At 35.9% G+C, this 15,770-nt stretch overlaps 1 protein-coding gene across 2 annotated transcripts in view; it reads right to left on the bottom strand.

Annotated features, from left to right (window-relative positions):
• AKR1D1 (aldo-keto reductase family 1 member D1) overlaps positions 1-15,770 on the bottom strand; it is a 114,798-nt gene that overhangs the window by 39,376 nt on the left and 59,652 nt on the right. For both annotated transcript variants that reach the window (XM_054559875.1, XM_024250055.2), the window contains exons 3-4: positions 11,866-12,035; positions 737-853 (exon numbers count right to left, since the gene is read on the bottom strand). In XM_054559875.1, coding sequence (XP_054415850.1) covers positions 737-829 — 93 coding nt within the window. In that variant the 5' untranslated portion in view covers positions 830-853; positions 11,866-12,035. The remainder of the gene's footprint in view (positions 1-736; positions 854-11,865; positions 12,036-15,770) is intronic.

Raw genomic sequence — 15,770 nt, 5'->3', positions numbered from 1 at the left:
GCTCAGCACTTCTCCTTGCTGCCGTCTTATGAAGAAGGACGTGTTTTCTTTCCCTTCTGCCATGATTGTAAGTTTCTTGAGGCATCCCCAGCCATGCTGAACTCTGAGTCAATTAAACCTTTTTCCTTTATAAATTACCCAGTCTCTAGGGTATGTCTTTAATAGCAGCATGAGAATGGACCAATACATATGCTTTCAGAGACTGTTTACAGAGAGTTCTAGAATAGCATTGATCCTTATCTTTGTCATTCTACAATTAGTTGTCAAGAATCTGCCCCCTGTATTTGATTTTTAATCCCTAGATAACAGAGACATTGTTTTCCTCATATATGACACTTCTATCACCTAGTGCTTAGTGCATGGCAAGTATTCACTAGGTGTTTGTTAGACTGAACTAAAAATTATCTAATATAAAAAAACACAAGTCATAAACACATGAATTTCATGTGGCTCAGTTCACTCTAGTAATCAGCATTTAGCTAAATTTCAGTAAAGGAAGCAGAAAGTTCTCCTTCTCTAATCCAAACTAATTTTTAATCATGAATTGATTCAGTTTAACCTTTGGCTCAATACCTATTCAGTAAATAGTAGTCCTTTCATTATTACAAATTGAGGTTGCTTCCATTACTACAAAAAGTAAGTCAATGAGATCTGCTTAAAATAAATTGCAGATTATGCTATAGGCAAATGTTAAAAGAAACAAACAAGCAAGCAAAGAGAGAAAAGATGAGCTTACCAATTTAGGTTCTGAGTAGGTACCAAGTCCGATGATGGGAATGCTGTTTCCATCACTTAGAGGTATGCGGTGACTTGCAGCACTGAGATCCATTGTGGAGAATCTGTAGGAGTGATTCTGAACACCACAGGGAGTCTTTTTAGAAAGGTGTCCTAGGGCCTATTCAATCAAAGAAAGGAAGGCCAGAGGGAGGAGCAGAGGGAAGGGAGATTAACACACCTATTTCTCAACCGGTTTTTTTTTCCCAGGTTGTCATGGAAATCCTAAGCATGGTTGTCCTTTGAACTTCATCAGAGGCTTGTAAAACATAAGCTATTGAGAGCTTATGCTTACTTCTTCGCAACAAAAGATTGAAAAAACAAAAAGAAACAAATCTATCTGGCCTCTATCAGTTAGGATGCTTTTGTTGGCAAATAAGAGACTGACATACTTTGGCTGTGTCCCCAACCAAATCTCATCTTGAATTGTAGCTCCCATAATCACCAATGTCATGGGAGGGATTCAATGGGAGGTAACTGAATCATGGGGGTGTTTTTTTCCCGTGCTGCTCTTGTGATAGTGAATAAGTCTCACAAGATCTGATGGTTTTATGAAGGACAGTTCCCCTGCACATGCTCTCTTGCCTCCTGCCATGTAAGACATGCCTTTGCTCCTCTTTCACCTTCTGCCATGATTGTGAGGCCTCCCCAGCCATGTGGAACTGTGAGTCCATTAAATCTCTTTTTCTTTATTAATTACCCAGTCTCGGTTGTCTTTGTTAGCAGTGTGAGAATGAACTAATACACAGATCTATCTTAAATTCTCTTAAACTATAATGAAAATTTATTCCTCAAATTCTGGCAGTAGGGGAGAGCTTCAGGGGAGACTAGACATTTTCTAGGACTTCCCAGGAGATTTGGATGCAGCAGGCCTGGAAAGGGATCTAGGATCTTTATCACAAGTTAAGCTTATCACCAGTTAAACTGGAGTAGAGGAACAATAACGTGGCCAGGACCAGTTTCTCACTTCTCATTCGTCTCTCTGCCTTCTTGTTGTCTCAGGAAACTCTCTCTCTCTCAGTTCCCTTAACATTGAAAAGTGTTTACTGACTGTCCTTGGAGTGACAAGGTTTCAAGCTCAAACAACAAAAAGGAGATTTTACTTTCTCAATAGCTCAAACAGTAGTCCTGAAATTGAAACTTGTTGGCCTCGATTGCCTTTCTTGGTTCATGGATCCATCATGAAATCAATCACAGTGGCCAAAGGAAATAAAGGACATTTCCTAAAAAAATTAGAAGCCATTTCTAAATTTGGAGCTGGGGGTTGAAGGAGGCAGGAAATTCCACCCCAACATATGGCTCCCTGGTATAATGAAGATTTTGAAGTAAAGACCCTTAGAGATCAACGGGCTCTGGAAAAGACTTTCCCCTGTCTACATAAAGATAGGATGGACCCACCAAGGAGGACAATTATTCCTTTTCCCCCTCGCTGTTATCTCATGATCCATTACAAAAAAAGAAGACCAAGAATGTGTTGGGAGTCAGAAACTTATACCCCAAAATATGGCACTTTGACATACTGAACTGGAAAAGCCTCAAGGTCTCTCTGACCTCTACTCCCTACCACCTCTCCCAAAGTAAAGTTCCTTTATCTGCCTAAGATCCAGACCCACCAAAATGAACAATTCTTTTTTCTTCCTCTGCCTGTAAGACTAAGAATGTAACCCCTCCTGAACAAACCCTTTCACAAGGTAATGTACAAGGTAATCTCTACTCCCTAATCCATTCATTCTCCCTAGTGATCCCCTCAACAGAATTCCTCTTTTCCCCTCTCCCATAACCTGATTTGCCAGTAAATAATCTTCTAAACCCCGTTGTAGGTGGGTAATCACTCTGTGGTTCTCCCTGTGTAAACATATAGTTAAATAAAATTGAATACCTTTTCTCTAATTAATCTGCCTTTTGTGAGTTGATTTTTCAGTGAAACTTCAGAAGGCAAAGAGGAAGTTTCCTTGGCCTGTACACTTCACAGGTCACTGAGTCCACAATGGTTAAAATGTTCTGAAGTTGAAACTGGCCAAATTGTCCCATATTTATGGATTTTTGAATAAACACAGAAATGGGCCCTCTGTCTTAAAACTTGAAACTTATGTCTTAACTAAGTTTTTTCCTCAGGAAACTGACCCTCGGGCAAGGGACTGAAACTCACTAGATCACCACATCCAGATATTGAGATACCAAATACCTGATTCATCAGGATTGCTTCTTTATCCCTCCCTAATTTTTTTTTGCACCTTTCCTGCTATGTAAAGAGACCAATTTTGGTCAGTCAGGGAGACAGATTTGAGACTGAACTCCCACTTTCCTTGGCTGCAGGACTAGATTAAAGCCTTCTTCTCTGGCAATCCTTGTTGATTCAATGATTGGCATTCTGTGCAGGGAGCATCACAATCTTGACTGAACTCCAGGTATTTCAGCAATAAAGTTTGTCTATAATTGACTTGTCCTCCCTCCAACCGTCATTCTTGCTTATGTACACATTAACACATAATGTATATATAACATGTTCAGTATTCAACTAGACACAGTAATTTAAACTAGGCTGTGGCAATGTGGAACATGGCAGTAATGGTCTTCAATATCATTTTTAAATTGATACAACAAATGCTTACTGTGCACCTTTGTGTGCTAAAATGTTGATTAGCATGTGTTTGTTATTTTTATTATTACCGATTTTTTGCTGTTTAGTTCTATGCATTTTAACACATATATAGATTTTTGTAACCATCACCACAATTGGGATACTGAAAAGTGTTATAACCCAAAGAACTCTATCCTATCACACCCTCCCCTAACCCTTAATCCATAGAAATCACTGTTTTCAACCACCATAGTTTTATTTTTTGAAATTATCATAAAAATTGAATTACACAATATAAACTTTTTTGAGATTGGCTTCTTTCACTCAGCATAATGCCTTTGAAATTCATCCAGATTGTTGCTTGTGTCAACAGTTTATTATTTTTTTTAGTGCTGAGTAGTAATCTATTACATATGTGCACCGTAGTTTGTTTCTCTGTTCTCCAACTGAAGGATGTTTAGTTTGTTTTCAGTTTTTGGTGATTTTGAATAGGGCTGCTCTAAACACCTATGTACAGGGTTTTGTATGAACATTAAATGTTCATTTCTCTATGGTAAATACCCAGGAGACAGATTATCGGGTAATGTGGCAAATGTATGTTTTGCTTTGTAAGAAACCACCAAACGGCCGTTCAGAATGACTACCATTTTGCCTCCCCAGTAGCAATGCACATGAGTTGCAGTTGTTCTGTATCCTGACAGCACTTAGTATTTTTTATTTTAGCCTCCTAGTAAATTTGTTGTGTTATTTCATTGTTATTTTAATTTGCATTTCCCATGTGGCTGATGATGTTGAACACATTTTTCTTTTTTCGTTTTTTTTGGTTTTTAGAGAGAAAGGGTTTCGCTCCATCCCCCAGGCTGGGGTACAGTGGCATGATTATAGCTAGCTCACTGTAGCCTCTACCTCCTGGGCTCAAGTGATTCCTCCTGCTTTACCCACTTGAGCAGCTGGGACTATCAGTGTGTGCCACCATGCATGGCTGGTTTTTGAAAATTTTTTTGTAGAGACAGGGGTCTTACTATGTTGCTCAGGCTGGTCTTGAACTCCTGGGCTCAAGTGATCCTCTTCCCATCTCAGCCTCCCAAATTGCTGGGATTACAAGCATGAGTCACCATGCCTGGCCCACCTTTTCTTATGCTTATTTGCCATCTGTATATCCTCTTGGTGAAGTGCCTATTTAAATCTCCTGCTCATTTTTAAAATTGAATTGTCTTCTTAGTGTTGAATTTTTAGATTTGTTGGTAAATTCCTGATGTGTGTTTTTTACTGGATATGTGGTTTGCAAATATTTTTTCTCTGTCTGTAGCTTGTCTTTTCATTCTCTTAACTGTATCTTTCATAGAACAAAATATTTTAATTTTGGTAATGTTCATTTGTCATTTTCTTTGTATTGTGCTTTAAGTATCTAACCCCAGGTCACAAAAATTTAATTCTGTGTTTTTTTCTGAAAGTTATATAGTTTAATATTTTCTGTTTAGACCTATGGTTCATTGTGAATACATTTTTGTATAATTGAAGAGATTTAATTGTTTTGTTTTGAATAAGGATGGCTTATTGTTTCAATTATATCTGTTGAAAAATCTGTGCTTTCTTCACTGAATTTCTTTTGTACCATTGTTGAAAATAAAAGGCCATATATTGGTGGGTCTATGACTTTCTACTTTGTTTCACTGATTTTTTTTTTGTTTTATTTCTGTGAACTCTGCATAGAAATAGGTTTCACTGATCTATTTGTCTCTTCTTTCACTGATACCACACTGTCTTGATTTTTGTAGCTTTATCATAAACCTTAAAACCATATAGTATACTTTTCAGACTTTATTTTTCTTGCCCAAAAGTATTTTAGTTACTCTGTTTCTTTTACTTTCAATATATGTTTTAGAATCAGTTTGTGTGTTTAAAATTCCTGCAGGATTATTTTGTATATTTAAATTGTTTTCTGGGTGTCTTAGTTTGGGCTGCCATAATAAAATATGATAGACCAGGTGGTTTAAACAACAGCCATGTATTTCGCACAGTTCTGGAAGCTGTGAAGTCCAAGATCAAGGTGCCAGCCAATTCCGTTTCTGTTAAGAGCTCTCTTCCTGGCTTGTTGATGGCTGTCTTGCTGTGTTCTCACAGTGTGTTGGGGGCTGGGGAGCTGGGGAAGAGGAGAAACAGAGAGGAAGCGAGCTCTGTCGTCTCTTTTTAAAAGGACACCAAGCCCATCATGAGGACCCCACCCTCGTGACCTGATCTAAACCTGATTACCTCTCAAAGGCCCCATCTCAAGATACCATCACACTGGGAATTCAAGTTTCAGCCTATGAAATCTAGGGGGACACTATTCAGTCCATAGCGCTGGAGTTACCCTGGGGATTACGATTAGCATCTTAACTTTGTAAAAATCAAGTTTGAGTTAATACTAACCCAGTTTTAATAGTATTCAAAAATTTTGATCCTTTAAAACTCCATCAACCTACTCCTTTATGTTATTATTGTTACATGGATTTTGTCTTCAGGTTTTGACAATTTGACAGTAATGTGTCTTTCTGTGGATCTCTGGCTGTGTCCTTCTTGAAGTTCACTGAGCTTCTTGGATGTGTAGTGTCATGATTTGCACCTAATTTGGAAAGTTTCTTGGCCATTATTTCTTCAAAAAATAGTGTTTTGTTTTTTTCTCTCCTCTCTTTCTTGTACTGCTATTATGTATACGTTTGTATGACTGATGGTGTCCTACAGGTCTCTTAGGCTTAGTCATCTTTCCACTCCAGTGAGTTTTAAATGTCAGATATGTTTTTCATTTCTGAAATTTCCATTTAGTTATTTTAAGTATGCTTTATTTCTTTCCTTAGACTCTCTACTTTTGCACTGGCTTCAAGAGTGTTCTTGGTTGTTTCCTGGGGAACTTTTGTAATCGCTGCCTTAAAGTTTTCACCATATAAGTATGTACAACATCTATGACATCTTGGCTTTGGTGTCTTTTGGTTATTGAGAACTTTTTGAATGTTAGGTTATGAGATCCTGGGTCCTGGTTTTGTTTGTTTGTTTGTTGTTATTGTTTGTTTGCTTTTGAGACAGGGTCTTGCTCTGTTTTCCAGGATGGAGTGCAGTAGTGCAGTCACAACTCACTGCAGCTTCAATCTCCCTGGGTCCTGTTTAAATGGCATAGAATGTTAATGTTCTCATTGTAGAAGGCAGGCTTTAGAGTTGTATTCAGTGGAAGACTCCATCTTATTTGGAACTAGAACCCTCACATGTTTCTTAATTTTTAATGTATTATACATCCTTACTAAATTGATGGGAATCTAAATATTACATTGCTTTTCTCATCAGAAATGTTTCAGATTACTCTTTATATATTAATATTTTCAAAATAAATTGACCTAAAACAACTCCTATTTTCATTCAACAAAAACATTGCTTGTGAATTATACTTTCTTTGTGGCCATAAATCCATAAAAATTATATTGACAGAAATAATAAGATTAAGTTTGGTATTTACTATGTACTTTACATGGCTTCTTTAATTTTCACAACAATCTTATGTGGTGAATATACTGGGTCATTTAGTGTCCCCCCAAAGTCAGGTCTATCTGAAACCTCAGAATGTGACCTTATTTAGAAATAGGATCTTTGCAGATATAATTAGATAAGTTACTATTGGATTTTGGTAAGCCCAAATCCAATGACTGGTGTTCTTATAAGATGAGAAAACAGAGACATAGAGGCTTAGGGAAGAATGACATGTGATGACGGAGACAGAAATTGAAGTAATGCATCTACAAGCCAAAGAATGCCAATGATCGCTGACAACCACTAGAAGAAAGGAAGAGGCATAGAAGCATTCTTCCTTAGAAACTTCAGAGGGAGCATGGCCTTGCTGATGTCTTCATTTCAAACTTCTAGCGTCCAGAAATGTGCTAGAATAATTTTTGTTTGTTTGTTTTAAGCCACCTAGTTTGTGGTAATTTGTTATGGCAGCCCTTAGAAAAGAATGCAGTGGGTAATATTATTATTCCTGTTTTATAGGAAGAGTCTTGAGGTCCAAAACAGTTTTTGTCAAAAATTGCTTAGTAACTGGAAGAACTGCCAGGCTGTCTGACTCCAGAGCCCATGCTTTTATTCACTACACTCTACTCTCTCCAATAAAGTGATAACAGAGTAGATACATTGATCAGTGACAGCATATTTAAAGGGACTGCAAAAATGACTAATCCAAACTAGTCATAATTAAATGAAAATAAATTGAAACCTTCATATATAACATGCTCACAGTATTAGATACTCTTATCTCTGTAGATCTGATGGTAGAAAAATGTTTGCTTGTTACTGTATCGGAGATGAAAATTGATTTGGCCTGTTTACTGGAGAGCTATTATCAATAATAAATTTTACTAAATTATTAGTATTATTTATTATTACTATTAGCATAATTAATTATTATTACCATTAATAAAAAGGATAATAAAAATGTCTAGAGTATATCTTAAGTCAGATACTTTAGATGACATTTTAGCGCCATTTAGTCAATCACTTGTTGAAGCCATCAGTCCAAGACCATTAGAAAAATATATGTAACCAATGAAGTTAGTTTTATAAACTCCCTGTAGCAGGGAAGACTGCACTCTACATAGAAGCATGGAGTCTTAGTAAGAGGGAGATGGGAAGAGCTCATTGTAGAAATTGGGCTTATCTTAGGTGATTTGGGGAAAGATTCCAGGACACAGCTATATTTTGTGTGTGTATGTGTGCCCTCTTAACACTGGGCCAGTACAGTGATTGGATATCTTAATAATTTATTTCCAGAAGGTTGAATAAATAGAGCATAGCTAGCATTGCCATTGGAGAAAAAGTAGCAGTCACCCATATTGGCTAAAGATGGGATATTTAGTTATTCTTATGGTTGCATAGTGTCTCTGCTCAGGTATAATTACAGAATGGACTTCATTTTTTCTCATTCCATCATGGTCATGAAGAGTCCTCATGTGATATTGATATTCTATGAAATTATTTATGTTTAGCAGGGAAGGAACATCGTAGCCTAGTGGTAGAAACTAGGCCACTGTCTGCTGATAGATATCAGGAAAGACAAAGTCAGACTGTGGGACAATAATCTTTGATGTTCAAGACCTTCGCATTGTCAGGATCCTGCTGATTAGATTATCTGGGAAAGGTTGCCTCTAGGCTGGACAAGTGTCAGTTCCTTGTGAGCCTTCTAAGGTTGGTGCAAAAGTAACTGTGGTTTTTGCTATCACTTTTAAATGGGAAAAACCACAACTACTTTTGCACCAACCAAATATTATAGAATGAGTGTTTGCATCATGTAATGTAAAAGTGGTTACACAGTAACACTTAAGAATCTAGACAGGATGCATTGAACAACTGTGATACAGGCACTTGCCAGAAAAAGAAATTATTATGACTTTGGTAAAAGACTGTTCATCCAGTGGACTAAATAGCCAAACCCAGATCTCAAAAATGCGCTAAAAAATCCAGCGGAGTCTATTCTTGTACATGTGTATTTGCACCAAGGTATGCAAATACATATATACATATGTATGTTTGTTCTGACATAAACTCCCTCTTGGTTAGTGAAGAGGAAATCAAGATGAAATACGTTATTATCCATTCAGACCCTGCGTAATGTATTTAAACTGTTTGATAGGTTTCCAGTGGTAGTGTACACATAAGAAATAGTATTTTGGTAGGGCATGGACTCAAAGGACAGTATAAACATTATGTATCTTCAAAACAGAGAACTAATCATTGGACCCTAATGCTGGACATATTTTCTGAGTGAAGTTAAATAATTCCTGCAGGATACAGTGACTCTGAAGAGAGCAACTGACCATTGCAGAGAGCAGAGCGGAGTTCCTGGGTTTAGTTAATGATCTAATAAGATGTATTTTGTAATGTGGAGGTAAAGTCCAATTTTTACAAGGTTGAAGGTTGGGACTCATAATGTGAGAGACATTTCAGTACTAGAAGAAATTTGTATAAGAACATCTATCTTGACAATATTTAAAGAAACATCTATGACATATGTTTCCCCCAGCGGGGTCAAATGGATATTGATCCACCAATCAGATTTACAGCAGTAACTAAGTTCTGAGAAAAATGTATAAGAATGTTTTCTTTCTCTTGAAATGCCACAAGAAAAGACCACAGAGGCTTAGAAGTTTAAAAAAAAAAGTGTAGGAGAACAGACTGAGAATTCTTGACCCAGTCACTGGAGAGCTTCAGCATATACTATTAGGCAAGATCCATAGTAAAAAAAATCAAAAGGAAAAGTGTATTAAATTATCTTAAAATTAATGTTGTTCCAGAGATTTTAGTAAAAGCTATCTAGTTTACATAATCGTTAGCTTCAATGGAGGGTTTTGAATCAACTGTTACTTTAGAGGATTGTCTGCTTCTGGTAGAGTTCAAAGAATTCTCAGCTTGAGGTCTACCAGTGAAATGGAAGTCCCCTGATCTAGGAAAAAGGATGTATGTCTTTTGAATTGAAAATATGAATGCACAGATTACTATCTTAGAGTTTCACCACAGTGTTAGTTAGTAACAGTACCTGATACAGTCCTGTTAGTCAAAGCTCAAGGCAAATCTTCCTTTGCTTTCTCTTCCAGAAGGCAAAATCTCCAGGTTTCAGGCTCAAAGACTGTGTAAATGGTTACTTTGAAAAGGCAGCTTGTATCCGTTTAATGATAAGATGTAGTATTTAGTTATGTCAACTTGCACTGGGGCAAAGACGAGGATCAGAACAAAATTCTGAAATGCATGGCATGGTCTGTTATTAACTCTTAAGGGGAGAGCCTGTGTCATGAAGGTAAATGGAATACTGTAGGAACTTACATGTAAGTTCCAGTGACTCTTAGAACTTTGACAATTTTTAGTTTTAGTAATCCTTTATTTTCTCTACATTTTCCTGAAGATTGGATATAAGAACAATAAAGTTTTTGAGTAAAAGGAAAAGCATTCAAAGTCTTTAATGATGGTCTGGCAAGAAAAAGTCTCAATCCATCCTAAAAATAAGTAAAGAATGACCAAAGCTTACTGGGAAATATTGATTGGACCAATAATTGCTCTTTCATTTTATGCTAACTGGCAGATCCAGTTGAGGTTAGTTAACTCGGTTATCTGAAGTCAACTGACTTTTGAGAAAGGCTCATATGCCAAGAGTGAATTCGAATCAGTAATAGCATAGCTTGCCTGACAATCTCCAGCTTTTATGTTTAAGTATGAACTACTAGTGAACATAATTCAATTAGGGGTATCAAAAGGTGCATTAATTATTTTGATGAAGTGTTTGATTCCTGAAGGGATCCATAGGACCCAGTTTGTACTTTGTTACAGGCAACAAATACAGCAATAGCAGGAGAAGAAAATGCATTGGGAGTGTCTAGAGATCTCAGGTGAAGACTTCCTTACTTTCACACCACATGGTTGTTCTGATTATGCTTTGTCTTCAGGTATTAAAACACCAGTGATCTGTGTGAGCACCTTGGCACCAGAAAGCCCAGAGCCTGCTCAAGGAGGGTGTCTCTTACAGTGAGCTAGTTGCACAGACATATTCCAATATGTGACCAGACTTAGTCCTTCAAGCTCCACCAAAACCAGTGGAAATTATAAATGCAATTATTAATACTAAATATTGCTGACAGGCTGGTTCATGCTACCCTGAAAACAACTCACAGATCCATGGTTATATAACATCATTTACCTTTAATTAATACATATTTAGTTAATACATTCCCTAGTATTGACAAGAGTCGATGTTATTCTCTAGGCAGTTCTGGAGATAAGCATTTGTCCTTATCTCCAAATAAGAAGGTCAATAGAGGTTAACCCATGCCATACAAAGGGAATATACAAAGGTCTGTATAGGACACTGATAATTTCCTAATACAGGTTAAATAATCAAGGCATTTTTCTTGGTTGAGTAGGGAAGGAGAGTTGTTGGGTCCAAGGTACTAAAGCTGTGGATAGTTATATATGAAGGAGAGACAAACAATGATGCCATAATCTATCTCCAAGGCATTTAATTTATCCCGTAAAGTGCATTGTAATTGTTTACAATTGACAAGAATATTTACATCTAAAATACTGGGAAAAAAGTCTTTTAATAGTTATTTTGGCAGTTATTATTATATAACTATTATTAATAACTATTATTGTATAACTATTATATACCTATTTAAACATAGGTATATTTCTTTTAACCTGAAAAGTACAAAACTGATGGGTACATATTTGTATTAACATATTTTACTTATACATAATTAATCTGGAAAGATGAACTTTTGCTGTGATTTATCAAGCTACCCCCCCTTTCATCTTAAATTTTGCACAATAGTTTCAAATTGGTGAAAATTTGGAGAATGACAAATCTGATTATTTTTACTTATTTTTAAAATAAATCTTTGTGGTACCTAGTGAACCCTTTGAGAAATTTAATGATAGCTTAGTCATAAAAAGACATCTTCACTGAAAAGATTTTCCAAGCTGAGACATCTGTGAGTACTCACCAGACTCCAGCGTATAGTGATGCAATGCTGTGATTTACAGAGGAAAGACAGAGTACAGCAGAAGAGTTCAGCCAAGCATTAGGGGTCAGAGAGATGGCATCCCAGGCTAAGCTTCCCAGCATCTGTATTCACACGCAGCACACCAAGTTTCCAGGTTGAACCGCCAAGATCTGTGTGAGGAATACATTAGCTTAGGCTAGAACTCAAAACCAAGCTTCCCAGCAGGAATTTTTCTCTCTTGAACCACATAATCAAGCCTAGCTAACTCAGCTGGTTTGACCTGTTGCACATCATCAGTAAAGAAACTGACCTTGGGGGTGCGGGATCGCCAGGGGGAGCTTTACCCTTTAACCAGCATATCATAAAACTGCCCTTATCTTGTCTGAGTGTCAAAATGTCATCCAGGAGACCTAGAGACAAAGAGTTTACAGGTGGAAAGTCCAGCTGTAAATTAACTCCATTGTCCATATCCTCTTATTTTTCTGAATTTGGGGCCTGAATTTGGGGCCTAAATTTGGGGAATGCAAAATGAAGAGTTTTCAGAGAAGAAGAGATATAAAAACATGAGACAGTCTCTAGAGGCAGGTAATAGTTACCCAAATGTTTGTTCTCTCCAGGCAATATTTGAAAACACAGCATAACAAGAAACAATAATTAGTAGAAACTTTTAATTCTTTTAAGCTGTGAGGTTTTTTTTTGTTTTGTTTTGTTAAAATAATTTAAAAGCGTGTCCAAAGGAATGAGGGCTAATAGAATATTATAGTGCTAAAAAAGGAACATCTGTGACAAAAAATGACTGAGTCATTTTACAGAAAAACACAAATTATAATTTTCTCCTTTTGGTTCACTATTCACGTAACAAATTGTAGTAAATAATTTACTAATACTTCTCTATGTGCAAGAATTTAGACATAGAGAGATACATAAATACACAAACAGATGATAAACATAAAGATTTTAACTTTAGTCTTAATATATAATTTTATAAATATATTAAATAATATAATGCTTATTATATTTAATTTACCATTTTAATTTTCTGCAGCAGTTTCCTGAATAAAGAAATCATTTTTTGTACCATCTATATATTTATATATTTTACATATTTTTGTATCTATTGTACCATTTACATTAATTGCCATATTTAACAAAAATAATTCCATTGCCTTTAGATAGAAAAGAAAATTAAAGAACATGAAGCCAAGAATTGTCTTTTTTTTTCAGTGAATACACGTTAGATTATTAACTCAAATATAAAGTGGCAAAAATAAATATATGACATTATTCTAAAAGCATTTACACAAACTTTTAATTTAGCCATTTTAAGAAGTAATGGCAAATTAAAACTATGTTTAGTGACTAAATTTCTGTATCTTTTTCTTACTAATATACTTTTTGGGCATTCAGTGATAACTTATTAATGAGCTAAATTTAACTTTTATCTAAGATATCAAAGCTAATTAAGGATCTGGAAATTACAATTTTAGCCAGCACATTAAGCCTTTATGATTTGTAGCAGCATAAAAATTTCACAATATTAAACCCTTTAAAAAGACATCTGCTATTACTATTTCAATTAATTGAATACAATTTTATATTTTTGTCATCTTATATTTACTTGACCAACGAAAGGAATTTTGGAAATTTTAATCTTGAGAAACTTCAGTCTTGCACAAACTAAAATATTGTGCTAACAAAATTCTCATGTGACAAAACCTGGGGAAAGATAGTGTTGTCTCTCAATCAATATTATTTGTCTCTAAACCAATATTAACTCTAGTTTGTTGGAGTTAATATTGACTCAGTCTGAGATTTACCTTTTTAACCAAGAATATTACATAAACCTTTAAAATATAATTTATAAACATCTGCATTAATAACTAAAGTGGAAAGACTCTTTAAATTATGCCAGAAGCTCAACTATACAGACTATACAGTCAACTTTTTAAATCTTGTAACCCTAACCAATGACATTAGCTTAACTCACAATTAAATCTCTCATTATTTCCTTTAAACTCCGAGCTTTTAGCAAGATGAAATTGTAAAAGATAACACATTTTACAAGTTTAATGTTTTTGCTTTTCCTTTTAATTAGGATAGGACTGTTAATTTTCCCATAACGTCTTTGTTTAAAATATTGACAGTCTCTTTGTTGAAAAAAATTATTAAATTTCCCTTAAAAATTCATTAATTTGTAAATCCTTCTCATGATTAAGCTAATTATTTTTTTCACCAAGTTTTTGTATCTTCTGATCTTATCAAAATATAATTGCTAGTGGTCATGACAGGTCTGAATTCTTCAATATACCTTTTCCTGTCCATTCTGGGGTTTGAGAAGTCTTCTGTTAATATTAATATATGGCATAGGGATATGAATATGATCAAGGTTTAAAATGCACACACCAGTCAAAATCTGGAGAGAAAAAGGAAAGATACAAACAATAACGAGGGGAATAGGAGTCAGACGGAGACATGCGTGAACCTGCTTTAAGTTCTCAAACTTTTCAGTGGACTTAAAGGGTATTTTAGAGAGGTAGTTTTAAAGGGCAAATTGCACTTGGAAGCCTCCTCATCTTAATTAAAGAAAGCAGACCAGGTGGGACTGGGAACAAAAAAGAAAAAAGAAAAAAAGAAAGCAGACCATTGGACAGTTAAAATTGTGTTTTGCTTTCCTAAAGGGCATCTCAAATGAGCAATCTTATTTATACCAAAGATTTCTAAAAGTGGCCACTATAATCCCGGGTTGTCTTTGTAAACTGTGCCAGTTGGAAGGATAGGTGCGTGAACATCATGCTGTATACTATAAATAATACCATTTTTATTTGTCACTTAAAATCGATAAATAAAGATCCATTTTACCCTTGCCCTAAAAAAAAGAAAGAAAAGAAAAAGAAGGAATGATTGTTGCATGAATTGACTCTGAAGCAAGACAGCATGAAGAAAGGTAGGTATTTGGCCTAGAGGAGGCAGAATTTTAGAGTCAGGAGACTTCTGAGACTGATTAGAGTGGTGCTTGTGAAACTACCTGTCTCCCACACCCGGCCAAAGACAAGTCACCACCAGTGAAGCCTCTGGAGAAATGAAACAAAAGACATTTTCAGAGATACAAAGACAAGATTGAGGAAACAATCCTTGAAGCGTTTTGGAAAAGAGATCTGAGGCAAAGTTTATGTAAAAGTCACTAGTCTAATGAGACCCTTGGAACTCTTCAGCCCTGGGCCACCTGGAGGATGGACTCACTGGGTCTACGCTCATCCTCTCTCCATAGACTTTTCCTGTTACAGAAAAATGAGACTCAAGATACTGGATAATCACCCAGAAAAACAGAAGCAAGTTTTAGAAGACTGGACATCTTTATCTCAAACAACAATAAACTTATGACCAGATAACCCAAAAAGTTCTGGAGATGTTATTTCTAGGAACACAAGATAAATCTTACATTGAATGGCTTCAATCAAATAATCTGAGTTCAGATTCAGATTCAACTCAACATACACATTGCAGTGTCAGGCGGGTGGTGGGGGTTACTAGCAGATAAAGACAAAAAGGATCTCAGATAATGCATGTACATTCTTACTGGGTTAAAGATCTGTTTATAGCAGAGAGAGTCTTAGGTTTATCTTGATAAGGTCTTCCACATCTATTAACACTCACACACTATCAAAGACTACCATAAATACATCTTGTAGTTAAGGTTATGTTTATTGAGCTTGGTGCAGCAAGGGAGACCTTACTCTGGGGAAATAGGGAGTGTCTTGGCAAGAGGGAGTGAAAAGATGCTCCTTGTAGAATTTAGCCTTTACCTTAAGGTTATTTTTATTTTATATTTCTTAAAAATTTAAGACAGGGTCTCACTCTGTCACCCAGGCTGGAGTGCTCACTGCAGCCTTGACTTCTCTGGGTTC

Source organism: Pongo abelii, chromosome 6 (genome assembly GCF_028885655.2).
Source record: "Pongo abelii isolate AG06213 chromosome 6, NHGRI_mPonAbe1-v2.0_pri, whole genome shotgun sequence".
NCBI lineage: Eukaryota > Metazoa > Chordata > Mammalia > Primates > Hominidae > Pongo > Pongo abelii.
The sequence above is the reverse complement of the archived record's forward strand: the minus strand, read 5'-3'. Positions and strand labels throughout refer to the sequence as shown.